The 27077-nt window shown below is 40.8% G+C and overlaps 1 protein-coding gene across 1 annotated transcript in view; it reads right to left on the minus strand.

The window, feature by feature from the left end:
* The window catches only part of atp13a1 (ATPase 13A1), a 35059-nt gene extending 9142 nt beyond the window's left edge, over window positions 1–25917 (minus strand). Inside the window, exons 1-16 of the mRNA XM_062990828.1 lie at window positions 25444–25917; window positions 19366–19455; window positions 18919–19179; window positions 18654–18809; window positions 17782–17851; window positions 16264–16370; window positions 11153–11282; window positions 10943–10998; window positions 9136–9262; window positions 8682–8819; window positions 7981–8101; window positions 7724–7881; window positions 6850–7025; window positions 3546–3656; window positions 1748–1873; window positions 1457–1565 (exon numbers count right to left, since the gene is read on the minus strand). Coding sequence (XP_062846898.1) covers window positions 1457–1565; window positions 1748–1873; window positions 3546–3656; window positions 6850–7025; window positions 7724–7881; window positions 7981–8101; window positions 8682–8819; window positions 9136–9262; window positions 10943–10998; window positions 11153–11282; window positions 16264–16370; window positions 17782–17851; window positions 18654–18809; window positions 18919–19179; window positions 19366–19455; window positions 25444–25785 — 2278 coding nt within the window. The 5' untranslated portion in view covers window positions 25786–25917. The remainder of the gene's footprint in view (window positions 1–1456; window positions 1566–1747; window positions 1874–3545; window positions 3657–6849; window positions 7026–7723; window positions 7882–7980; window positions 8102–8681; window positions 8820–9135; window positions 9263–10942; window positions 10999–11152; window positions 11283–16263; window positions 16371–17781; window positions 17852–18653; window positions 18810–18918; window positions 19180–19365; window positions 19456–25443) is intronic.
* Window positions 25918–27077: the final 1160 nt, after the last annotated feature.

A 27077-nucleotide genomic window follows, 5' to 3' on the forward strand; every position in this document is an offset into this window, starting at 1 on the left:
TTATTTCCTGCCTAAACTCTCAAACACATTAGCTATATATACACTGTGGGTCAAAAAGGGGAGCCAACTTTGGCAAATGTTGATCAATTTTCAAAATTCACTTGTTTTTTGCATTTTACCCCAATTTTCCTTCCAGTATAGTCGTATCCACATACCCAGTTGCATTACGCTTCCTTTCTACTGATGTTAATCTCCACTCCTGACATCGTAGTCATGGCAACTAACTTTAACCTTCGCTAAGAAGCCATGTGACTTTTACGGCAAAAGAACGCGGGGTAGCGTAGTCAGTGATGTAAACAATAATAAATAAATACAGATAATTATATTGCAATATAATACCCAAGCATTGTCTGTAAGTAGTGGCGTTTATATTCTCAGTTGTTAGTAAATGTTTAGTGAGTATATCACAGCGTTTTAGTTACAAATTTACCGTAATTAAATACTGTTGTTACGTTACTATAGCAATTAGTATCTTTACACAAAATTTTAACTCGTTGGCGCTATTTTACGTTTGGTTAAATTTCATATTGTACCAGATGTAACACTTGATTACAGCTGTGTGCTTGTACTGTATTAAGTTCTTTATTGTTTTTATTGTTTGTATTTTTACTTCATTCTGGTGCACACAGTGTATCACACAGCTGGCAGGCAAATAAACCGACTGTATTCTGAAGGGAGCTGTCTGTCTGTCTGTCTAGCTGAGAAAGGGGGATAAACTATTAGTGAGGGCAGAATGATTGTCTTAAAAATACACTGTAAAATCCTAAACAAACTGCATCTTTCAAAATGCATGCTGATTTTGTGACCTGCAAAGTGACACATCCCACCAGTAGATGATGTTACACATATTTACACATGATCCTAAAATGTACAAGAAGATAAGTAAGAAAATTAAGCAGAAGGAGGAAATGTAATGAAAGTGAAAACAAGTTTGTGCTTCAGACCGTGTCTGTGGTAAAGTAGGACAATATAAATGCAGAATTCAGCCTCCAAGAAAAACAACAGACTGCAATCACTGCAGGATACGTTACATTCGGCCCTTTGAGGGCCACCATAATGCTGATGTGGCCCTCGGTGAAAATGAGTTTGACACCCCTGGTGTAGACGCTCAGCCGGCCGGTAGCAGAGCTGAGAGGTCAGCTCTGGTGTGCTAGTGTGTTAAAAATGTTATGCCCAAAGTTATGGGCAAATTTACAGAGGCCCCTTTTGGCACATAGTGTATTGTTTCATGATTGCAAACCAAAGAAAGGCCCCCCCTTTTTTTTAAACAAAAATGACATGTATACTGTTGCACAAAATGCACCTTAATACCACATAGTTTTAATAATTCTAGTTTAACAGACACAGGAAATAAGTGGCATCCCTGCCTAAACCCTTTTCATTAAACTACAAACACATACAGTTGAAAGCTGCTTGTATTATGAAGGCTATATTACTTGGTGAAAACTGGCTGTACCTTGTTTGGGTCCAGGCTGTAGAATCAGCGTGTGTTGTTTCTGGATAAAGTGAAGCTCTTTGGCCACATGACAGGCAGTTAGAGGATTATCACCTGTGATCATTACAACCTGAGAACAGACAGAGAGAGACAGATGTACACCCCCTGTGAGCTTTGGGAAATCCTGAAACTCAAATTCAATATAAACCCTGTCAGATTTACAGCTAAAAGATGTAGGATGGAGGTGCTCGGATGAAGCTATTGCCCTCATGTGGGTGTTTTGAGCTGTGTTTTATTCGTTGCCCGACTCACATGATGAGAAGCCTCCTGTATCTCTCGGATGACGGCCTTGCTGTCGCTCTTCAGCGGACAGGAAACCACCATGAAGCCGGCGAAGATCAGGTCACACTCCAGAGCCTCACGACTTATCTCTCGTACCTGCTCGCAAACACAGTAGGGAGCAACTTTGTTATTTGTTTTAAAGGAATTAGATGCCACCTGGGTGGCACAGTGGCACGCATGGCAAAGTGAGTCCCACACAGCAACATTAATTTACAAGTTTGATCCTCAACTCTAATCACTGTCTGTGTAGAGTTAAGTACGCTTACAAATGTCTGCATGGGTTCGTTTTTCCTCCACCTCTTAAAACATGCCAGGAGTTAAAGTGGCTTATTTAAATTGCCCCTATGTGTGGGTCAGTGAATGTGCAAGTGGCACTCTGTCTGTTTCCAGGGGGCACCTATCCCTGTATCAAAATACTGCTGGTCTGCAACCAAGAACTGATGATGTTGAGGATTTGGGAGTAGTGTGATTCATTACATGTAAGATGACATATGTTAGGTGGAAGTAAGCAGAGATGTTCACAAGTCACAAAATACGAGACCGAGTCAGATCACAAGTCTTTAGGCTAGAGCCAGAGTCAAATCACGAGTCAATATAATCTACACAAAACATGTATTGGAAATGTAGCATAGAAATAAACCAATATGTAAGTTCAGATAAGAAACAACAACAGATTAGCGATTGTATTTTGCCGTTTTACTTAGTGCCTTTACTTTCCTAGTCATTGTGCAAATGAATGTAATTTTCATAACAAGAAGGTACCAGTAAATCACTTAAACTGATACGTTTTGTCTTCATTGCAAAACAAAAGCACGCGATAAATCAAGATGTTGTCCCATTAGAAATATAATTCGTTATTTTGTAAATGTGCTTATAATTAAAAACCTCTAAGCTTTTCCTGGTTGTGAAGTAAAACACTAACTCGTTAGAAAGCCAATCAAGCTCTTCATTGACAATCATCTGTGTGATGCAAACTAAATAAATGCAAATAACAGCATTTCTTACTAAAAATCAGAAGGTTTGATTGGTTCAGAAAGCGGTCTTTCAACCATTAGTGCCAATACTGTAGGAGTGTTCCATTCACCCCAGTTGTTCCTGTGAAGTGCACTACGTAGGGTATTCCACCATTTTAAGTTTTAACGACTCTTTCTTTACGAGTCATTTTTTTGCAAGTCATGAGTCGAATCTGAGTCATTTGAAAGGAGTCCGAGTTGAGTCTGAAGTTGATGTTTGTGCGACTTATGTGCGACTCGGACTCCAGATATCATCTCTGGAAATAAGCATTCACTTGTAAATTACTGTCCAACTGCCGGGGATGTTCAAGTGGAAAGGTGCATCACAAAATTTCACAACATGCTCCAAACTACTTTTCTAGGGCAGAAAAGTCAGCAGTTAGACTGGGGTTGCACATATAAATTAAAACGGGAATTGGATTAGAAGTTTGTCTGGCGCAAGAAAGGCGAGGCTTATGACTAAAAGAATACTGTAACCACAGTCAAGTGTTAGCACTTTCTGAAATCACTTATTAGAGGTTATTAAGGCTAAAAGATGTTTCACCAAGCACTGAGGCTGGGGATTAAATATTAGAGCACATGGACATTTATAGAGAAAACTGGATCCCCCCCCCCCACACACATCACCTTTATCATTTCAGGTGAGAGGGGTTAAATATTTCCGACTGCAACTGTTGATGTAGCAACTTCTAATACACATTTTTCTAAATCTAAAAAAAACCCACAGGAATTAGGAGCATGAGGTAAGACATTACCTGCTGATGGCTAAGGTGACCCATCTCTTTGTACCCTAGGGCCAGAACCCTTGCTCCTTCACGAGACATTTCTCTGTGCACCTCATCATAGCTGGCTGGACACTCTGAAAACTAAGAACAAATAGGGTTAAAACACATTAATGTATGTCAACGCTGGAACTCTACCACTGGAACAATACAATACAGGTTCTTAATAACGCTTAAAAGTAGTTTTAGGTAAAAAGGGCTTTGAACACCCTGTGATGGGGCGAACCCCGTGGGTAGTGTCAGGTGACCAGTCTGAGGAACTGGAACGAACAATAAGGACACAGATGTTCTTCTTTTTCTCCGCCTCCTTTAGCTATACACCGACAATAACCGCTATTTACATAAATATAAGCATGCACACTGGGACAAAAATTTAAACGGATAAGTATACAAACGAACAATGATCACTTTTGGCAATGTACACACAACCAGTGATTGCAAAGTCATCAAGGCTAGCTCTCTCTCTAATCACAGGTAATCCCCCATTCTCTACTAGCATGCTGCTTATATTTCAGTAACTCCTGCCCCCAGCTAAACCAATATTATTACAGGTAAGTCAAGAGTACTGGATACACATATACCCCACCCCTACAACAGGTAACAGCAACAATACATCGTCTTTCATACACCTTCGGACCATGGCACTTTCAATATATACAATCATTTACATTATTTATAATGTACACAACTCCATCTTTTGACAGGTCTTTTCTCCCCCTCTCCTTCCCAGAAGATGGATCAACCCTGGTAAGTAAAACCCTATTGTTCCTTAGTTACTCTTTAAGTCCATCATTCACAGGTTCGGCAGGTATGTGCATACAATAATCATTCTGAGTAAATGTAGCTTACTTCACACACCCACAGAGGTCTGACAAGGCTAAGTGATCATCGACAGGTTGGATGTGGTGTCATATGATCTGTGTAAAACCAGCATAGTGAAGTTGTGTTTGAATGCTGCATTAGCAAAAAAGAAATGTATTAATTAACTGAATATGCATCTGCATTTTTCGCCACAAACTATTTGGGAGACAATTGCACAAAATATGCTGGGAAATCAGTGCTACGCTCGCATGCTTTTTTTTATTTTTTAATCTATTTAAACATTTTTTTCCCTTTTTGTCTAATCTAATTACCCAGTTCTCATTACTGCTGATCAATGACTGTATCTAACACACACACACACACTGACATTATGTCAAGTGTGTAGTAGCCAACCACTTCTTTTCAGCTACACAAGGCATAGAGATCAGTATCATGTACAGAGAGTGACTCACTGATCTCTAGTATTCACCATCTATGTGCAGGCGTCATCGACCAGCCAGCAGAGGCCGCTACTGCAGCAGCAATCAAGGATTCCTTTGGTTCGCCAACCTTAGACATAATCAATTATGTCTGCTGCAGGCACCCAGTTGGCAGATAGCAAATGGGAGCTCAATATCTCAGCCATGGTGAGCTAGTGTGTTTTACTGCTGCACCATGCGAGCTCTGATTTATACTATATTTACACCAACACCTTGTATAAACTATAGAAAGTAAGTGATGAATATCATTTATCATAACACAATTCATGCATTGCGTTAGAATTGCTGAATTTGAGCAAATCTACCATTTTGGAATCAGGCAGATTAGCCATGGTTAGCATAGAGCTTTTAATAAACATTGTATAGAGAAAAAAAACAAGTGGACACCTGTCAGACAGGTTGTTGGACATCCAATTCCGAGTTACAAGTAGTACAATAGAGGGGTTTGTGATATGTGTCTGTGCACTGTTATCTGTAAGTGAATTTAAAGGTTAGCCCCAACAGAAAATACAGCTGAGTGAGCAGAAGTTTAAAGTCTTTGCTAAACAGAAGAAGAGGTGTCATAAAATTTCTTGCTGACACAGCACGGAACTGCTTTCCATTTAAAGTGGATCAACACCAGTGGAAGACGAACATCAGTAAGACAGATTAAAGTAAGCCCATTGACATGACATAAATGGAAATCAACAGTTTCTTATTGATTTTCTATTAATAAAACATACAAATGTGATTCGTTTCCATAGAAGCAGTATGTTGTGGGATGCATATCATTGACAGAAACTTAGGCATTTGTTTGTGTAAACAGCTCTTTTGCAATTATCTTTGCTAAGCTGCGATGGTATTGGCTGGGTTGGTTTTGACTACATTTACATTTTCGGCATTTAGCAGACGCTAAAGTGACTTACAGTTGTGACAGTATACAATCTAAGCGATTAAAGGTTAAAGGCCTTGCTCAAGGGCCCAACAGTGGCAACCTGGCATTGGTGAGGCTTGAACCAGCAACCTTCTGATTACTGGACCAGTACCTTAACCACTATGCTACAGCTGCCCCATTGACTAGGCCCATTACAAATAACATTTATTTATTAATTTGAACTACTTGTGAATATTTGTCAGGTTCAACAAGTTTTATTTTTTTAATACTTATACATACAAATATAATGTAATTTGATATTTATAACTGCGGCGTAAAGTTAACATGGAAAGACAACATGTTAATTGAACAATAAGAGATGACTATAAAATATCGTTCACAACATACAGTTGTGGTCAACATTACTGGCACCCCTGATTATTAAGTAAACCATGTAAAATATATCCTGAAATAAAATATTTGACGAAACTGCCTGGCTATTTCTAATCTCATATGTCTGATACAGAAAACTACAAGAAACAAAAACACGATTAATTGCACCCCTTGTTATGTTTGAAGCAAATGATAAAATCAGACTAATATGTGATTATAAGTAAATGGAATGTTTTAAACTGGTCAGCAGTGAGTCCTAATCTGAATCATATTGAAAATCTTTGAAGAGAGATGAAATCTCTTATTGAATAAAGGGAACATCCAAGAGCTTGAGAGAAGTGCAGTGGAAGAGTGGAATAAACTACCAGCAGACAGGTACAAGAGGCTCACAGATGGCTACAAAACCATTGGAGGCGGTCATTGAAGCCAACGTTTGTGCAACCAAGTATTAAAGAAAGGGCGCCTTTAATCCTTTCCATGTCATATACTATGTTTCTTATTTGAAATGACTGCATGTATTTGGATAGGTCAACCTTTAGTTGCATATATTTGTACATGCTAAAAAATATTCTACTGATACAAAGTTGATACATGTCCACTTATTTCCTAGTTATTGGCATTTTTATACTAAACAATTTATTTGGGGTGCCAATAATGCTGAACACAACCATACATAAGGACTGGGTTATTTGAACTCTGATTACTTTGAGTGCTCCTGGGTAACACTTACCATGCTCCTAAGTGTCTCTGGTGCTCCCTTGACAGTGGAGATGTAGCAGAGTTCAGTGGAACCCAGTCTCTCATATGATGCCAGTACAGACATCCTCTTCAGAGCACTAGCAAAGTGAAATCGCTGATGGATCTTCAGACCAGGAGTCTTTATAGAACGAGGAAACACCTTTTCATCTGAAAGAAAGAGACATCTTTATCAGTAAAAGGTCTTTACTGCTACATTTTTTTCTGTGGCTAAATTTCAAGAACTCTCTTGGGGTCTAAAGTGCACTTCAGGGTTTGAAATGTATTTATTATAGTCTATGTAGAGTTCTAGGTAGTAAAGATCAAGCCATCTAATATACAGCAGTGTGTTTTGAAATAGTAATGTGTGAAGATGTGTTTATGGTTGAGCATTACTGGTGGTACAGTAATCAGAAAATCAGAAAACCAAGATTTTACCTAGTTAAAATTCCAGTAAAGCTTATAATTAAGTGCTACAGCTAATGTCTCTTCAGTCTGAACCAGTTATACTATTTTACTATTCAAATATGTAACCTTGTAAACAAATGAAATTTGTAATAAAAAAAGCCTTGTCTACGATAGAACTAGCATCTACAATATGTCCCCTGACCTGTAGGCAGGATATTCTCAGACTTACCAGAGTTCTCTAATATATTTCATGTATGAGGAGGAACATTGTTATGATCCTACTTCAATAGTAATCTAGATGACATCCTCCTTTTCAACTGTTTTTCATACACTCTAGTACAAAAGCATTAAAGTAAACATCAAACATCTAGATTTCTAAATAAAGATAAATTTCCCTTCAGGTTAGGTTCCCAATAAACTGGTTTCAGACACAATCTTCATACTTGAACACTTCTCCTGACCTTTAGTGAGGCTCCAATCAGCTGCTGTGAGCATAGCCTTCTCCAGAGGATCCCCAACCAGCTGCCCATCATCAAGAGTAACCAGGGAATGGCAAGTAGCCACTACACGGTGAGTATCAACTGGTATGTCAGATACTGGCATTACCTCCTTTCCTTCTCTATGAAACAAAAAAGAAATCACATGTAAAGAAATTTCTAGAAAATACGAATGTGACTGTTCGCATGAAAGAAATTTTTTTAATTTATTGGAGCATTACCTTAACCCAGCCACACCCCGGACAACCAAGCTATCACTTGTTAATGTTCCAGTTTTATCGAAACAGCAAATTTCCACCTTTCCTGCGAAAGGGATCCTGAAGGGCTCTGTGCAAAACACATCTGCAAAAAACAAGCTAGTTAATAAATCAGTAGAAAATAAAGCTGTTTAAAAGCTGACTATGATTCATAATTCTAAATGAAGAATGAATCAATATATTACAGCTAATTCAAAAAATTAAATGATTATTTTGGCCATTGATAGGCGATACTTACTGCACTTAAGTTAAAGTTCATTTACACTAGCAGATAATTAAGTTTGGTAATAACTGCTGACAATGATCTTGTATTTGTGTTTTGTAGGGCGGCACGGTGGCTCAGTGGGTAGCACTGTCGCCTTACAGCAAGAAGGTCCTGGATTCGATCCCCATGTAGGGCGGTCCGGGTCCTTTCCGTGTGGAGTTTGCATGTTCTCCCTGTGTCTGTGTGGGTTTCCTCCCACAGTCCAATGACATGCAAGTGAGGTGAATTGGAGATACAAAATTGTCTGTGACTGTGTTTGACATTAAACGTGTGAACTGATGAATCTTGTGTAATGAGTAACTACTGTTTCTGTCATGAATGTAACCAAAGAGTGTAAAACATGACGGTAAAATCCTAATAAATAAATGTGTGTTACTTAGTACAGCACAGAGACACTTACAGAGCTTGGCCAGGGCAATGAGAGATGTGTTGACGGCCAGCGAGAGTTCAATGGGCAGCTCAGGTGGCACGACAGACGTAAGAATGAGAGTGCACTCAAGGAACAATTTATATTTGTTCCTACTCATGTCTTTGGTCCCTAGAAGAGAGACAGTAAACAAGAAAGGTAAACGAGTAGGCAAATTAAAAGAATATCACTGACTAATCCACACATATGATTATAATACATTTTACTAATGATTGTGGTTTTAGAAACATGGATTACATGGATTTGGTACATACAGTATTATACAAAGTTCTCTAATATTATTTAAACACAGACATCGGCCATGAATTACAAGCTGCTGGATCACAGGTGACAGTGTTGAATGTTGAGAGCTTATCTACAGACGTCCCTTAACTACACCACTAGTAGTGTGTGTGGTAACATAGTGTGAAAACTTTTATTAACTTACCCTCCACCCACACGTACACAGCTGCAGCAATGGCAAATACCAGCAGAAAGAGAATGAAGATAAACGTCTCCAGGTTGTTGGCTGTTACCCGCTTTACTCCAAACAGAATGGTCCGCAATAATTTCCCCTGAGCACGGAATCAAATAATATCTAATTGGTTGTTTTTATTTCATTACGATATTTACAGTTTTAAATTAGCTCTGAAAATCAGATAATAAGTAAAGAGATCTCGAGCTCTATCCATACATTGTCACTAAATAAACATAATACAAACCCCATTTCCAGAAAAGTTGGGACTGTTTGTAAAATGCAATAAAAATAATAATTTATGATTTGTTAACTCTCTTAAATCCTTATTTAATGACAAAAGTACAACGAAAACATTTCCAATGTTTTCAGTGATCAACTTCATTGTATTTTGTAAATACCAGTTTAAAAGAAACATTTTCCTTTATTCCAGGCACCCAGACCAATCCCAAAGATTGCCACTGCAATGGCAAGAGACCCCATCCGACCTTCCCTCCCTTACACTCAGCCAACAAGGTTTGTGTAGATGCCTGGCCAGGTTGGTGGCTCTGCAGAGATTTAAACTCACGAGTTTAACACTGCATTGGTGTGCTAGCTCTATACAAAAGCACCACCAAGTTGTTTGGGTCAAAGCTTATTTCAGATAGACCAAAACAGACTGGCAATGTGTGCTGTGGTCAGATCAGTCCATGTTTCAGCTTGTTGTTGGAAAAAATGGAAATTGTGTTTTCCATGCCAAAGACAAAAAGGATCATTCAGACTGTTATCAGTAAAAGATGCAAAAGCCAACATGACATGGTATAACAGGGAACCGGTGCCCACAGCAAGGGTGACTTGCATATGCGAGATGATAACATTGATGTAGAGAAGTGTGCTTGCCTGCAGTCTAGATCTGTCTCCTATTAAAATGCATGGTGTATCATGAATTGTAGAATCAGACAATACTAACTAAGAATAAGGAAAGATTTAACTTGCAAACTGGAACTATTAGTATTTTCAGTTCTCTATTCATTAAAAAGTGTTATTATGGAGACATGCCTCTTTCCCAATTAAAAAATAAATAAATTATTTTTGCATTTTCTCCCCTTTTTCTCCCTTTTAGCGTGTCCAATTGCCCGATTGCGTCATGCTTCCTCTCCACCAATGCTGACCCCCGCTCTGATTGAGGAGAACGAAGCTAACTCATGCCCCCTCCGACACTTGGGAGCAGCTGTATGCATTTTGTCACCTACACTTTGACGAGTACAGTGCAGCTCAGCATTGTGTACGGAGAGACACACCCTAAGAGCACTCTTTTCCCATCTCTGTGCAGGCGCCATCAATCAGCCAGCAGAAGTCATAATTGCATTAGTTATGAGAGAGTCCCTATCCGGCTAATATCCCACCCCTATCTGAACAAAATCATTGTTCATGTGGCCACTCAGCCCAGCAGGCAGGCAGAGCTGAGACTCGATACGATGAATTCGAAAACCCAGCTCTGGTGTTCAGCGTGTGTTTTTACCGCTGCGCCACCTGAAATTTTCCCAAATTGTAAGTGTGTTTCAGGCATTAATTTTTTTAGGCATCAAATGTGTTTACATTTACCAAATACAACTAAGTTGTTGAGAGAAAACATTGGAAATCTTTTCTTTCTACCTTTATCAGTTAAATAAAGGTTCAGCAGAATTAACAAATCACACATTCTTGTTTTTACTGCTTTCTATAAACAATCTTTTCACTTTGTAAACTAAAACAAGGATTAATGTCAGCTAGGAATAGTAATTTCTAAAATGTATTTCACCTGAGAAGTGTAGAAGCCGGTGCGTAACACATATGCCACACAGCCGTTGTCCACAGCTACAGAAAAGAATAAAAGAGGAATTTGCATATAAATATCAATAAATGATGACTCACAGAGGGTTTTGTGCTCAGAATAAAAAGAAGAAATGGATGAAAGAATGAGGCATCAAAATGAACACTCAGTGAAACAGACAGAGGAGTGAGCACTAACGTTTAAGGCCTGAGCTGGTACGCAGAGGTGGGCTATGCTGAACCACTTTAGTTCCTCCTGAGATCACATGCAGCCGTGAATCAGCATGCAGGTCCAGGATTCTGTCCTGGTCCAAATCCTCGACCGGTTCCTGCACACACAGTCATAGAGATAAATGGATAGATAGATAGACAGACAGACACTTTATTGATCCCAAAGGAAATAAAAGACATATATAGACATAAAAGTCATAAACAAAGTCATAAAATATTGCAATGACTTGCTAACAAACATTAGTCTTTACTGAATGAGCTGCACATAAATTATGTACATATTATTTACAAAATAAATAGATTTTATTTCCAGTCAGCTCTTTGGTAACAAGAGTAGTCAAAGTAAGTTTATTAATTATTATTAATGTTATTTATAATTAGTAATAAACAAAAACAAATTTAATACTCAAATTGGAATTATTATTAAATTATGATTATATTTATACTAAATTATAATCATTATAATTTACATATAAATGACCAACACAACCAGCTACAACCAGAGTTAAATTTTTTATCACATTTATGGCATCTAGCAGGTGATGTCCGCTCCTCCTCGTGGTGCCCCTGGAAACTCCCTGCCAAAACAGGGCGAGCTAAACACGGACCGCCTCTCGGATGACAGGCCCTCACGACAGGCCGGCCGGAAGGTGTATTAATTAATAAACCGTCGTTATCCTATGGCTCACAGTCAAAAGAATTCCCGGGATAAAGCTAGGGCGTCCACCCGAATCGACGCGGCAGGGTCTGGCCCGACCCTGTCGACAAGTGTGCAAGGGCTCCCGACGCAAGGACGACGCCGGGACGCAAGCAAGCGAGTCCCCAAACAACACAACACGATCCGGGTCGCGACGCTCAACGTTGGTACAATGAATGCAAAAAGCGGTGACCTGACTAAGGCTCTTCACCAACGGCGGATCGATCTCTGTGCGCTGCAGGAGACGCGATGGAGCGGCAAAAAGTCCCGAAATCTTGACGACCAGGAAGGCAATGATGGCTACAAGCTGATTTATACTGGCAGCCCACGAACCCGTAACGGCGTCGGCATCGTCGTGTCGAAACGTTTCCGCAACTGCGTCCAAGAAACCAGTCACAATGACGACCGGCTGATGAAGATTGTGCTTGTCACATCCGAGCAGACAATTCACTTCTTCTCGGCCTATGCCCCGCAGACCGGTCGCAGCAACTCCGAGAAGGACGCCTTTTGGAAGATGCTTGACAAGGAGGTCCGTGAAGTGCCCGCCGACGCACTCATCATCCTCGCCGGTGACTTCAACGGCCATGTCGGCGAGACAGCAGACGGCAACCGCAGCCACGGCGGCAAGGGCTATGGCCTACGCAACGACGATGGCAACCGCGCCCTCGACTTTGCCAACGCCCATGACCTCGTCATCACCAACACCTGGTTCCAGAAGCGGTCCTCCCACCTCATCTCATACTACAGCGGCGGCACAAAGTCACAAATCGACTACATCCTTGTGCGACGACGTGACCTGAAGATCGTCACTGATGCGAAGGCCGTGCCCTACGAAACGGTAACAACACAGCATCGGCCAATCATTGCAACGCTCCGCATCAAGCCGCCAAAGCTGACACGAGAAGAACGAACAGGCCCTGCCCGCATCAAGTGGTGGCGAATGCGTGAGAAGGAGACGCAGATGATTTTACAAACTCGCCTGCCAGATGTGACGACTGTCGAGGAAACATGGCAGAAGACAAAGAACGCAATCCACACAGCAGCCCGCGCTACTCTCGGCAACACCAAGCCTGGCACCCGCTTCATCAAACGTGATACGTGGCTGTGGACGGAGGATGTAATGGCCAAGGTCCGAGAGAAGAAGTGGACCTACCATGCTTTCCTCAATGACAGGACTGCTGCGAAGTGGATGGCCTACTGCGAAGCCAGGAAGGCAGCAAAGAAAGCCGTTGCCAAGAAGAAGGCCGCTCACTATACCGAGATCTATGAGAAGCTCGACACGCGAGAGGGCGAACGCGACCTCTTCCGTCTCGTCAAGCGCCGACATCAGCAAACACAGGATATCGAACAGTTCCACTGTGTTAATGATGAGAACGGCAAGCTGATCGTCAACAAGAAGGCCGCTGTGGAGCGATGGCGACAGCACTTCGAAAAGATCTTCACCGAGGAGTTCCCGCACCCGCCAATCCCCCAGCTACATCCTGTTCCCGGTCCTGTCCTGCCCATCAATGCTGAAGAAGTCGCTGAAGCACTCCAGCGGATGAAGTCCGGCAAGGCAGCAGGACCTGATGACATCGTGGCAGAGCTCTGGAAATCCAGGAGTTGGAACCCCACCCCTTGGCTTGCCAAGTTGTTTAACCGCATCGTCGAGGAGCGGAAAATACCTGCCGACTGGCAGCAAAGCATGACAGTGCCCATCTGGAAGCGAAAAGGCTGCCCCGCTGATTGCGCCAACTATAGGCCGATTCGCCTCCTCTCACACACCATGAAGGTGTTTGAGCGCATCCTTGACAAGCGGATCCGTGATCTCATCCAGCTGACAGTTAACCAGGCTGGCTTTGTGAAAGGCTGCGGAACGACCGACGCGATCCATGCTGCCCGACTGCTCATTGAGAAGCATCGCGAGAAGCAGAGGCCGCTTCACGTCGCATTCCTTGACCTTGAGAAAGCTTTCGACCGGGTCCCACACAAACTGATCTGGCATGCGCTGCGCCAGCACCAAGTGCCTGAGGAACTCGTCACCTGGGTCCAGCTCCTCTACCGCGACCCAAAGACTCGAGTTCGAAGCGCTGCCGGAACGTCAAAGCCACTGCACATCTCTGTAGGCGTGCACCAAGGCTCTGCCCTCTCACCCTTGCTGTTCATACTCGTCATGGACACCATCACTCGTGACCTCCAACGAACGCCGCCCTATACTATGCTCTATGCAGATGATGTGCTCCTCGCCACCCACGACAAGACCGACCTGCAGCTGCTCGTCCAGACCTGGCACGATCGCCTTGCACAAAACGGGCTCCGACTGAACCTCAAAAAGACCGAGTACCTGACAACAGATGTGAACGTATACGGCACAATCAAGGTCAGCGGTGTTGATCTGACCCGCACAGAGCACTTTAAATATCTTGGCTCGTCGATCTCGGCTGATGGTAGCCTGAAGCATGAAGCCAACGCGCGGGTCAATGCTGCTTGGCTGAAGTGGCGCTCCACTACCGGGGTGCTCTGTGACCACCGCACGAAGGATCGCCTAAAGTCAAAGATCTACCGCGCAGTCATCCGCCCAGTCGCTCTCTACGGCTCAGAGTGCTGGCCCACCACTAAGGAGATCGAGTGCCGCCTTGCCGTCATGGAGACAAAGATGCTGCGCTGGATTAGCGGCAACACGCGCTTCGACCACGTCAGAAACGACGACATTCGCCGGCGTTACGGCGTCGTTCACATCACAGAGAAGATGCGTGAAGCACGCCTCCGATGGTACGGCCACGTACTTCGTTCAGATGCCGTTTCACTTGCACACATCGGCTTCAGCCTTGAAGTGCCCGGAAAGCGCCCAAAAGGCCGCCCAAAGCAGCGCTGGACAGACACGCTGCACATTGACCTCGCCGCTGCACGACTCCACCCAGACCAAGCTCATGACCGAGAAAAATGGCGACTGCGATCCGGACGAGCCGACCCCGCAACCGAACGGGACAAAGGCTGAGGAAGAAGAAGAAGATGGCATCTAGCAGATGCTTGCAAATGCAATTCAAGCAATTGAGAATTAAGGGTCCAAGAGCCTTCTGCTTACAAGTCCAGTACCTTAAACACTGAGCTACCACTGCCACTCTTTGCATTGTTCATAAAGCAATAGCTAGCATTTCTCCAAAATAAATGCAAGTCATGGCACCTAATCTGTGATTGTTGGATCTCTGGTTCAGAGGAAATGTGTTCTGTGGAGTGATGAATCACACTTCTCTATCTGGTGAATGAGAAATATGGGTTAGGTAAATGCCACAAGAATGTTACCTGCCTGACTGAATTGTGCCAGGTGGAGGAGAGACAATGATATGGGGTTGTTTGTCAACAATTGGCCCAGGCACCTAAGTTCTATTGAAGAGAAATCTTAAAGATTCATCATGCCATAACATTTTGGACAATTTTATGCTTCCAACTTTGTGGAAAAGGTTTTGGGAAGGCCATTTTCTGTTCCAGCATGACTGTGCCCCAGTGCACAAAGCAAGGTTTATAAATGTATGGTTGGGTAAGTCTGGTGTGAAAAAACTTGAATGGCCCACACAGTCTTGACCTCAACCCTTACTGAAAACCTTTGGGATGAATTAGAACAAAGATTGTGAGCCAGGCCCTTGCTTCCAACATCAGTTTCTGACCTCACAAATGCTCTTCTGGATTAATAGTGGAAAAATCCCACAGACACACTCTAAAGAAAAGAGGGAAGCTGTAATAGCTGCGAAGAGGGGAACAACTCCATATTAATGCATATGGATGTAAAACAAGATGTAATTGGTGTAATATGTAGGTGTCCCAATACTTTTGTTCATACAGTGTAGCTAGCTCACATAAGCTCAGTCAGGTTCCAAACAAGATGCTGATTTTTAAGTCTATAATAAGTTTAGGCTTCTTGTTAATCTGGCATCTAGCAAAGTAAACCAAAATGACAAATTAAATGCATTTTACAGCATCCATGGGTGCTGCCATCTATTATACACATAAGCACAAGGAAATCTGGCAGTAGTACAATGTAGTGCCTGTAATTAAACAGTGCAGTATCTCTAAAATCACCACCAACTGTTTACCATGTTTGTCTACAATGTGTTTATTAGCAGATTATTTATTTAGTGTGAGAATAGTTACACACAATTAATTTGATATTTGACTAGTTCTAAAGGTTGTTTTTTTTATTTATTATTTTTAAGAACACTTTGACCATCGCCTGTTAAAAGCTGTTTCCTTTTTGTTCTGTGGTGCAATGGTAAGAAAACATTGGGGCAAAAGTGCTTTGTAGTTAATGTTGTATTTCTATATGAAAATGGCATTTTATTTTCAATTGGAAATAACTGGAAATATGATCTGAAGACAAAGTTTGACATACTGTTATATGCACTGACCTTCATTTGAGGCACAGACTCTCCTGTAAGCATGGCTTCATCCACAATACAACGACCCCGAAGTAGCAGCACATCACACGGAACCAAGTTCTCCTGGGGAGAGCGTCCTGGGGACACAGAGCTTGGTTAAAACTGGGTGTTCTTGTACTGGCATCTGTAAGCCCTCTTGTTCATGTTTGCTTTAAGTGTGAGCATTTTACCACCCAATCTTTTTCATTTCATTTTCATGTTTAACCACCTCCTCTGGCCTCTCCAGAATCACTGGGCACAATGCAGTAACACACTCTGGACAGGACACAATCCATCCCAGGGTCTTGGCTATCCCCCCACCCCTCAGACATAGCCAATCATGATGGTATGTAGACACTCGTACAGCTGACAGCACCACTGGGGATTCGAACACTAGATCCCAGTGGCAGTGAGCTATTGTGTTTTACTGCTGTGCCACCCTAGTGACTCTCCACCCATTCATTTTATTAAAAGTTCATTTAATGTTCAGGAGGTTTAATGAACAAGTATGTATATGAATAATGAATGGATTATTATTGGATATACTTCCAGTGTTCATGTTCACTGAATTCAGTGCATAAGTGTACACCAACAATGTGTTTTAATAAAAAATAGACAAATAAGTATGACAAACAAATATCTAAAAATAACTGATGACAGGTTAATATAGTACACTTTTAAGTTTACTATATTAAAATCCATTTACAGTATATAAAGACACAAAATGTTCTCATGTAAGTTGTACATGGGTTTGTTTTATAATGCTGTCATTATTAGGGAATTTCTCATTTAATAAGTATCAATCACCTTATGAATAACAGAAGCAGAACTGTTTCAACAATCTGCAGATGAAAGTTCATGGGACCACAAAAGATCAAAGGAAAGAGTTGCCAAATGAACTAAAATCAGCAAGAACAACAGTACACAGAAAACAATGTACTGTACTGCAACCATTCCAGTTCAAAAATCTGAATCCAGTTCTACAATTTGCATTAAAAATTGAAACAAATAATAAGAAAAAAAAACAGACAAAACAAAGCTTGTCATGTTTAGAGAAATACGGCTTGTGTGCATAAACCCAAGAACAACATACCCACTGTAAAAAACTGAGGTGGAAGCATCATGATATAAAGATGCTTCCCTGCAATCTGTACATTTCACATAAATAAATAAATAAATAAATGAACAGATGTACTGAAACACAAATTTTATCTCATGGGCAAAATGGGTGACTGGCCTATCATCATTCATATCCGTAAGAATAAAGTGTGTACATGAAGTGTGTAAATGCACACTGTGCGCCGACTGTGGGAAAACAGTTTAACTGGACTGGCTGTCCAATTAATATGACACATAAAGGTAGTCTGTTCTACTTCTATATTAAAGAATGAAAAACAAAAGTGGTTGAATACTTGTCCCCCACTGTATGAGCTGCTAGTTAAATTCTAATGTACAGATGGTTCATCAAAATTGAGTTAAAAAGCAGCATAACAAATCTGAGGTGCTTACCAACTGAAATGATATCACCAGCTATGAGTTCATCACTGGATATAGGTCTCCATTTTCTGTTCCTGTAAACCTGAGGATAAACATAGGTCACATCTCATTTTACATGCTTTAAAACAATTAAATGTCTTGCTGCTTAGTAGTTGGAAAACAATTTGAAGATTTACTTGTACTATATTAATATACAAAGTGTATACTTTACGAAGTCCACTAGTCAGTTGGATATATGAATCTAGGCAGGTTTCAGGAAGTCCTAATGAGGCTGTTTGCTGCCTTTCAGACACCAGAGCCTAACTTAAGCCTTATTTATACTGACTACCAGCTTTTATTGCTATATTATATAAATACATTTAATACACATTCAGGTTCACACAGCCATTATGTAGCAATGAAATTACATGATATATAAAGAAAGAATTTGTTGATTACAAAAATATCACTTTAGAGGAATATTTAAACATTGGTCGGATCCAGATTATTTAAACCACTGAGTTAAACTAGTAAGATTGTGATCACAGTTTTTTGGGATTTATGCTGCATTTATTTCAAAGGAAATCAGTAGTTTTACATTAAAAACTAGCAAAACACATACACTGTACAAAATTTACATAATGGTCAGTCAGCTACGTGGAAATTTGCCAAAATGCAAAAAGTAGACTAATGCGTCAGCTGGGATCACTTAACCATGCTTGAAATTACTCCACAAAAAAGTCACAAAATAACCATGTAAATACTCTTTATTTGCTATAATTTTCTTATTTTGTGTACCTAGTTATGTATTGTACCTAGTTATATATTGTTGTATATTTATTTTTATTTTTATCTTATTTTTGACCCAGCTATTGCTTTAATGCTATTAGTACCCAGTGTTCTACCTGAATCAAGTATGGTTTGTTCCCCATTCGTCGGATCTCAGACATGTTCCTCATCTGCTGCTGCACAAGAGATGCTTCAAAGGCCACAAGCATGAAGAGGGTAAAGACACTGTAGTACCAGTACTCATCCAGACACCACAGCCCCACACAAAACACCTGCACAATACCATGAACACATGTTAAATAAACAATCATTTTATTCATTTAAATATTCAATCCACACAGCAACGGTCTTAATATCAAGCATGACAGAAAAAACTAACACCTGGAAGACAAAGAACGGGGCTGTGGCTCTCTCCTTAAACAGCTCCAGAAAGTCAGGCACTACCATCTCAGCACGGTTGGTCCCGTAACGTTTCTCTGCAGCTTTCAGGTCGGCCTCCTCCTGGTAGCCTCTCCATGTTTGGAAATAGCCCATTAGCTGGTCCACGGGAAAAGCTACAGGTAAAAAGCGCTTCCTTTCCCAGTTAAACACATAGCGGATCTTTTGGAACTCGAAGGACAGGATGTCTTCTTCATTCTCATCCTTGAACACAATAAACAGAGCTAGTGTAAGAGCAAACTGAGTTCTTGTACTTGTGTGAGATATATAGGAGAACAGACTAATGAAATATTAAACAGACACAATGTGTGCAAAGTCGGTGCCACTAAGTCCATTATTGTCATTATTATTATCAATCATACACTAAATGGAAAGGAGAAGCCGTCTCACCCTGCCTCTCTGAAGCGGTACCAGCTCAGCAGAACCGTTGTTAGGGGTGGGGATTACTTTAGCCAAACTGGCCTTTGTTGGATCTGGCTCCTGTTAAAACACACAGATGGGAAATTCTCACACTGATTTGCAGTAAATCTCTTTAAGGTTTGTCAGTCTCATGTTTTTACATATTAAATATATGTTAAACATTGATAAATCTTCTATAGATTGTTGTATTATTTACCCTGAAACCTTTACAACATCATCATGTTTAAGTAGAGATTGAGCAAAATACTCCTCTACACCAATCAGCCATAACATTAAAACCACCTCCTTTGTAGTTCTACAATTACTGACTGTAGTCCATCTGTTTCTCTGCATGCTTTGTTATCCCCCTTTCATGCTGTTCTTCAATGGTCAGAACTCTCCCAGGACCACTACAGAGCAGGTATTATTTGGGTGGTGGGTCATTCTCAGTGGATAAGACACAGCAGCACTGATGGAGTTTTTAAACGCCTCACTGTCACTGCTGGACTGAGAATAGTCCACCAACCAAAAATATCCAGCCAACAGTGCCCCATGGGCAGCATCCTGTGACCACTGATGAAGGTCTAGAAGATGACCAATTCAAACAGCAGCAATAGATGACCAATCGTACAAGGTGGACCAACTAGGTGTTGGTGTGTCTAATAGAGTGGACAGTGAGTGGACACTGTATTTAAAAACTCCAGCAGCGCTGCTGAGTATGATCCACTCATACCAGCACAACACACACTAACACACCACCACCATGTCTGTGTCACTGCAGTGCTGAGAATGATCCACCACCTAAATAATACCTGCTCTGTGCTGGTCATGACTATTGAAGAACAGGGTGAAAGCAGGCTAAAAAGGCATGTAGAGAAATAGATGGACTGCAGTCAGTAATTGTAAGTGTAAAAACAAGGAGGTGGTTTTAATGTTATGGCTGATCAGTGTAGACTATCTGAGGCAAAGTGTGCTATGACTAATGTAGTGATTTAGAGGAGTCATTAACATAATGCAGGAAAACAAAAGTTACAACACAATTGTCTTACAACACATCAACATAAAAATATGCAAGTGTTGCAATAGCTTCCAGGGTAGTGTCAATACCAAAACTGAAATTAGCAGATGATATGCATTGTGCTTTTATGTTTGAATTGAAAAGCTAGAGCAATGTGATTGTACTGTAGAACATAATGTTTCTACTACAGTTGTGGGCATTATCAGATGAACTCCTAATGACACTATAACAAGTTAGATGTAAGAATGCAAATTTTTCTTATTTCTTTAACTGTTCATCGACAGTCGTAAGTCAATGGTTAGCCAGTAACAGATGAGTTTATAGCCATTATTATAACCATATTTCATATGGCTGTGCACTATGTGTTCTGTGCAGTTCTGTGTTTCTGCTGCTGTAACGAAACAATTTCCCTCGGGATTAATAAAGCTCTATCTGTCTCTCTGTCTCTCTGTCTATCTATCTATCTATCTATCTATCTATCTATCTATCTATCTATCTATCTATCTATCTATAGTCCAATAAACATAAAACACATTACTCTTTTATATCAAACTGGTTATAGGTGTACATTTCGAATCTACAGCTATTTTGTTTTTTTCATGTACAATGTGACATAATTTTCTTTAATCTTTTATAAATAAACACTTTCTGACCAGAGGACGCTGGCTTTAATATTTGGTTGGAGCACTATCCTCATCCCAACATTGACACTACAGTGCCTGCTTCACATTTACCAGTATGCAAAATGTCATTAGCATGTTAGGGTCATTGCAGAGCAGAAACCCACCCAAGCATGACCTGTTCTGTGGGGTTTTATGGGGTACCTTTCAATTGTAAATGGGGTACAGGGAGAGGGGTGACAAAGTGTACAGAGCAACATATGATCTACAATCTGTAATTGTACATCCACAAAGATCATCTGTATAAAGGGTGAATTATTTTAACCAGTAAACGACAGTCGTAAGTCAACAGTTAACTGAAAACCGACAACCTTAGAGCATCCCATTAAAATATGTCATAATACTTTATTTATTAAATAACATAGTGAATGAGGCCAAAATGTAAGGGAGTAGGAACATGAACACAGTAAGCAGAAGAAGTTTATAGTGATTAGAAAGTACATTTTAAGCAGTCAGTAGGGAACTGTTCATTACAAGAGCTAATAAGAATAAATAAAGATCCAGTCTGTATCTTAAAGCAGTTCCGGACGACGTGAGTAAGTGATTTTTAATAATATAATAATCAGTTTGTTTGTTTTTTTACCTTTGTACCGGGTAATGATGCCTAAAATAAAAAATAAGTTACACACAGATTTACATGTGTAGAGTTTAACATGCAGACAGACTCCATACTGACGCTAACTGGCTTCACTGTTGTGATCTGAATGTGTAATAGTTTTGTTTTTCATTATATAACATATAAACACACAAAAAAGATCAGATTAGAAACTCTACATGCGGCTGTACACAGAGTTGGGGCATGCACACTGAGGGTGGGTTGGGGCGTGTTTCAAATTGGGTTCTTTCTCTGTACAGACTGTAGCTGTGCTCTCAGTGGAAATCAAGCATCAGCTGTTGGAGGTGAATTTAAATGACATTTTTAACTGGCAGCATTAATTCATTCATTTTACGTCAGTTAATCAGTTAACTCAATCTATTTTACATCAACACTTTTTGCTGAATCACTAAACATACAGCTTTGCTAACGTGCCTTTTTATTGCCAAATAAAATTTTAAAATATTACAATATTTTCTGACATATCTTCCACTATGTGACCACAGTGTGCCATGCCTATCTTTTGACTTTGTATCTATACATACAAACAAATAAGAAGTATTGAAAGCATGAACAAAGATGTTTATAAAAAGGGAAAAGAAAGTAGACACCACAAATCAATAACATTAATATTCTGTTGCAAAGCCATTGCTGGCAACTGTAGCTTTGAGATATCAATGGTAAAAAGGAGAAAGCTTTTTTCAGCAGTGTGGGTCGAATGTATTGTATTTCTCTGGGAAAGCAATTTTAAATTCTCCAAGGTTTTAAGACTTCCTTTAATGGACTCAAAATCATCCCTTACGATTTGAATGGAATTTATGTCAAGGGATTGGTTAGGCCACACAAACACATTCACCTTCTATTTAAAACCAGTCCAGAAAAGCAGGACTACACCCCAAACAGGGCACAAATCCTTTACAGAGCAACATATACTCACACATTCATACATTCTCTTAGTCATTCACACTCAAGGGCAATTTTGAACAGCCAATAAACTATGAGCATGAAATCAGCGAGTCTACATTTACATTTTCAGCATTTAGCAGACGCCTTTATCCAAAGTGACTTACAGTAGTGTGACAGTATACTGTCTAATTGAGGGTTAAGGGACTTGCTCAAGGGCCCAACAGCAGCAACCTGGCAGTGGTGTGGCTTGAACCAGCGACCGACTGATTACTAGTCCAGTACCTTAACCACTAGGCTACAACGTCCCTACATGCAAACTCCACACAGAAAGGAGCCAGACCGTCCCACCCAGGGATCGAACCCAGGACCTTCTTGCTACCCACTAACCATCCTAAAAAAAAAAAACAGACAAACCAACAAACAAAAAATGCTACCTGTAAAAAAATAACATAGGAATTAACCATAACAAACTATGACTGGTGCACCTTTATCAGCTACACCTACCATACATATAAACTTGATAGGTATACAACAACTGACTGTAGCCCATCTGTTGCACTGTATACCGTCACCCCCTCTGGACTTCTATTTATATAACAGATTGGACATTGCAACAACACTACTATGGTAATGACATGTAAAATGTGTGTTGTTCTGATATGAGTGAATCAGGTGCAGCAGTGTTGTTGGGACTTTAAAACACTGTTTAAACCTACTGGCCACTTTATTAGGAACACACACACACACACTCTGCCAGCACTTGTTATATGTGTACACTCAGAAAGAAGATCCTATTTAATTTTTCATGCACAGTGTGTCTTAAACTTTTGGACACTTTCTGACCACAGGACGCTTTGTATTTTGGCTGGGGCACTATCCTTAACCCAGCATTGATTGAGGTGTTTAAAAATTCCCAACAACACTGCTGCACCTGCTACACTTACAGCAGAACGCATTGTATTACCATGTTAGTGTCATTTCAGTGTAGAGAAGCACCCAAGCATCATCTGGTCAGTTGGGTTCATAAGAAATAGTGCACAGGGAGTTAGGGTCACAATGTGTACAGAACAACATATGGTATGTAGTGCTGGACAATAATTCGATATCGATATATATCGCGATAGAAAATGTTTCAATAACGGTGATATGATTTTTAAACAAATTCGATCGATATGCATTACGTCAGTGCGCTTTGCCCGTGTTACTTTTTTGCGGAAGCATTTCTGTACGCAGGTTCCCACAGGGACGCAATTCAACAGCGCACCTCAAGCGAGTAGTTCTCCATCAAAACAGTGCAGTTACACACTCAACATAAATGTCAACCACCAACACAATTACAGAAGAAGTACTAGTACTGAGTACTAATACCAGTTATTAATATTACTTCTTATTAGTTGTGGCGCGCTACGAATAAAGGCACCAACGGGATATTCGCGTTCCACTGTTGCCAGATTGGGCTGTTTTCCTCCTAATTGGGCGTTTCATTTTTCAAAAACAATTTAATAGCAGTTAAATAACACTTCTATTTAAAAGAAAATGTTCAGTTTTAAGAAGCCCCAGCATTGTAGAAGGCTATGAAAAGTAAAGTCAATTTTCAATGCAGATTTGGCTTAATAGTGTTGGTCAGTGTGTGTCATATTCTTGAAAGAAAATTAAAATGTGTTTTCCATGCATTCACACTGGCATGTTCTGGGGTTCAAATGAGTCTCATCAGTACACACAAGTTCGCAGTCAAATGATCAAGTATTGCAAAGGAATATCTTTGAAATTCTGTTAAGGTTATAGGCTATATTTTAGTTTTTCACAGGGAAAATTAGAAAAAATAAAAGGTTTATTATGCTAGGCTTGATGTAATTCTACATGGCACTCACTGCCTGTATAGGTAAATGAGTGAGTGACCAAAACACTACTAGATCAACAGCAACTTGCCACATAAAAAAAATAAGGTATCAGGTATTTCTGTGCCACCCCTGTGTGAGCAATGGTCTCAGTCTGGCCACCCTTATGAAAATTGTCTGGCTCCGCCACTGTCCACAGTTGAAAAAGAAGCAGATGAAATAGCTGATAAGAGAGGAAGGACTAATTCAGTGGTGTATTCAGCTTGTATTTCTTGCCAGAAACCAGAAAAGAGGTTTGCAGGTACAGCCATCCAATTTTTGTGTTTTTGGCAGTTTTTCTGACATTTGTGTTATTCATATCGATATCGAAATTATATCGTATCGACCGAAATTAGGAGTTATATCGTGATATAAATTTTAGCCATATCGTCCAGCCCTAATGGTATGCAGTCAGTAATTGTTTACCCACACAGATCATCTATATAATAGGAGAAGCTTAGTGCATAAAATTATCAACGAATGTTGTTTAAACCTACTGGCCACTTTATTAGGCACTTGTTATATGTGTACACTCAGAAAGTAGACCTATTTCATTTTTCATGCACAGTGTGTCTTAAACTTTTGGACACTTTCTGACCACAGGACGCTTTGTATTTTGGCTGGAACACTATCCTAATCCCAGCACTGATTGAGGTGTTTAAAAATCCCAACAACACTGCTGCACCTGCTACACTTACACCAGTACACATTTTATTACCATGTTAGTGTCATTTCAGTGTAGAGAAGCACCCAAGCATCATCTGGTCAGTCGGGTTCATTAGAAATAATAGGGAGTTAGGGTCAACATATGGTCTACAGTCAGAAATTGAATGCCCACACAGATCATCTATATAATAGGAGAAGCTTAGTGCATAAAATTATCAACCAGACAGGTGTACCTAATAAACTGCTCAGTGCCTGACAGCTGTGCAGTAATGAGAGTTAGACTGGATGAAATGAATCACTCATTAACAGTGAACACATGAATATTACCTTGGAGCACGTGAGCCAGCAGTGCGCGTGCACGGACCAGTACCCCGACAACACCGTGAGGACGTGCGCGATCCCGATAGCGGCGAGAGCCAGCAGGCCGGCCTCCGGATACTCAGCGACTCCGTACAGCCCTGCCCACACGTACAGCCAGGCGGGATAAAGCACGGCCAGGTAGGGGAGGACGGTACCGTGTAAGAGCGTGGGTCTGCGGCGGCACAGAGACACGGAGCTGACCAGCTCATCATTCCCACTGCAGTCCTGTTTGTGGTTGATAGAGTTGTGAGTGTGGAGCTCTGTGAGTCCGTCCTCAGCCATGTTCCTCTGTTTATTCACGTCCACCATCCCTCCTCCCTCCTCCTCAACCTAGCAGCTCTTCTCCACCTTCTCCTAAACGCGAAAAGTGAGAAAATGGGCAGTTTCTCAGCACCCCGGCGACCTACTGCTCTTCAACAAAATATCTACACCAGCAGGAACCGCACACACACACTTCCCAGCTTCCTCATACGCAAACACGCACACGCCTGACGTACTACCGGTAGCGCTATAGCTCATACACTCATGCGCTCTCTATACGGGCTGTGTTCCAAATTACACCATGCTCCCTACGCCCTTACACTCCATAGACAGTGGCGGTTCTAGACCATGTGAGTTGGGGGGGCCAGGCAGGGGCCAGAGGCTATGTTAGAGGGGCCAGTTACTTTCTGCCCAAATGTGCATTGTGGGCATTAAGAGGAAACAGTCGATATTCAATAGAATTCAACATTTTATTCATGCAGTTTTCAGTCTACATTTTCTTGAGTTCAACAAAGAATCACCATCTGAGGCATTTGCTCTGCTTAAATGTCATTTATTCAGTCCTTTTCTTTTTCATATTCAATCTGAGTTACATATACTGTCCATAGAAGAGTTCAAATGAGGTTTTCTTGTCATTTCAGCTATATTGAAGTACATATTGAAACGAAACAACGTTCCTCCAGGACCAAGGTGCAACACAGAACAAAAAGTGCAAGACAATACAATATACACAGTGCAGATAAACAACAGTACAATAAATACAAAAGACATTTCTAAACTAAAAAGTAATTAAGAGAGACAAGACGAGAGACAAGTGTAGTGTTGGCCAGTACATGGTACTGAGTAAATAATAATAATAGTAATAATAATACATTCAACTTATAGGGACAGTGGTAGCCTGTTGGATAAAGCTTTGGGCTATCAACCGGAAGATTGACGGTTCAAATCCAGGCTCTGCTATGCAGCCACTGTAGGGTCCTTGAGCAAGGCCCTTAACCCTGTCTGCTCCAGGGGTGCTGTAAAATAGCTGACCCTGCGCTCTGACCCCAGCTTCCAAACAAGCTGGGATATGCGAAGAAAGAATTTCATTGTACTGTACAACTGTATATGTATATATGACAAATAAAGTATATCTTCTATCTTCTTTATATAGCGCCTTTCATAGTACCCAAGGATGCTTTACATAGGAATCATAGTCACAAACGAAATCAAACAGAAACAAAAGAAGACGAGTGAAAGTGCTGAGTAAATAAGAACGTTTTAAGAAGAGATTTAAACTCGGCGAGAGAGGAAGAGAGACGAAGAGAGAGAGGAAGAGAGTTCCACAGTGTAGGGGCAGC

This window comes from Trichomycterus rosablanca, chromosome 2 (genome assembly GCF_030014385.1).
Source record: "Trichomycterus rosablanca isolate fTriRos1 chromosome 2, fTriRos1.hap1, whole genome shotgun sequence".
Classification (NCBI taxonomy): Eukaryota; Metazoa; Chordata; class Actinopteri; order Siluriformes; family Trichomycteridae; genus Trichomycterus; species Trichomycterus rosablanca.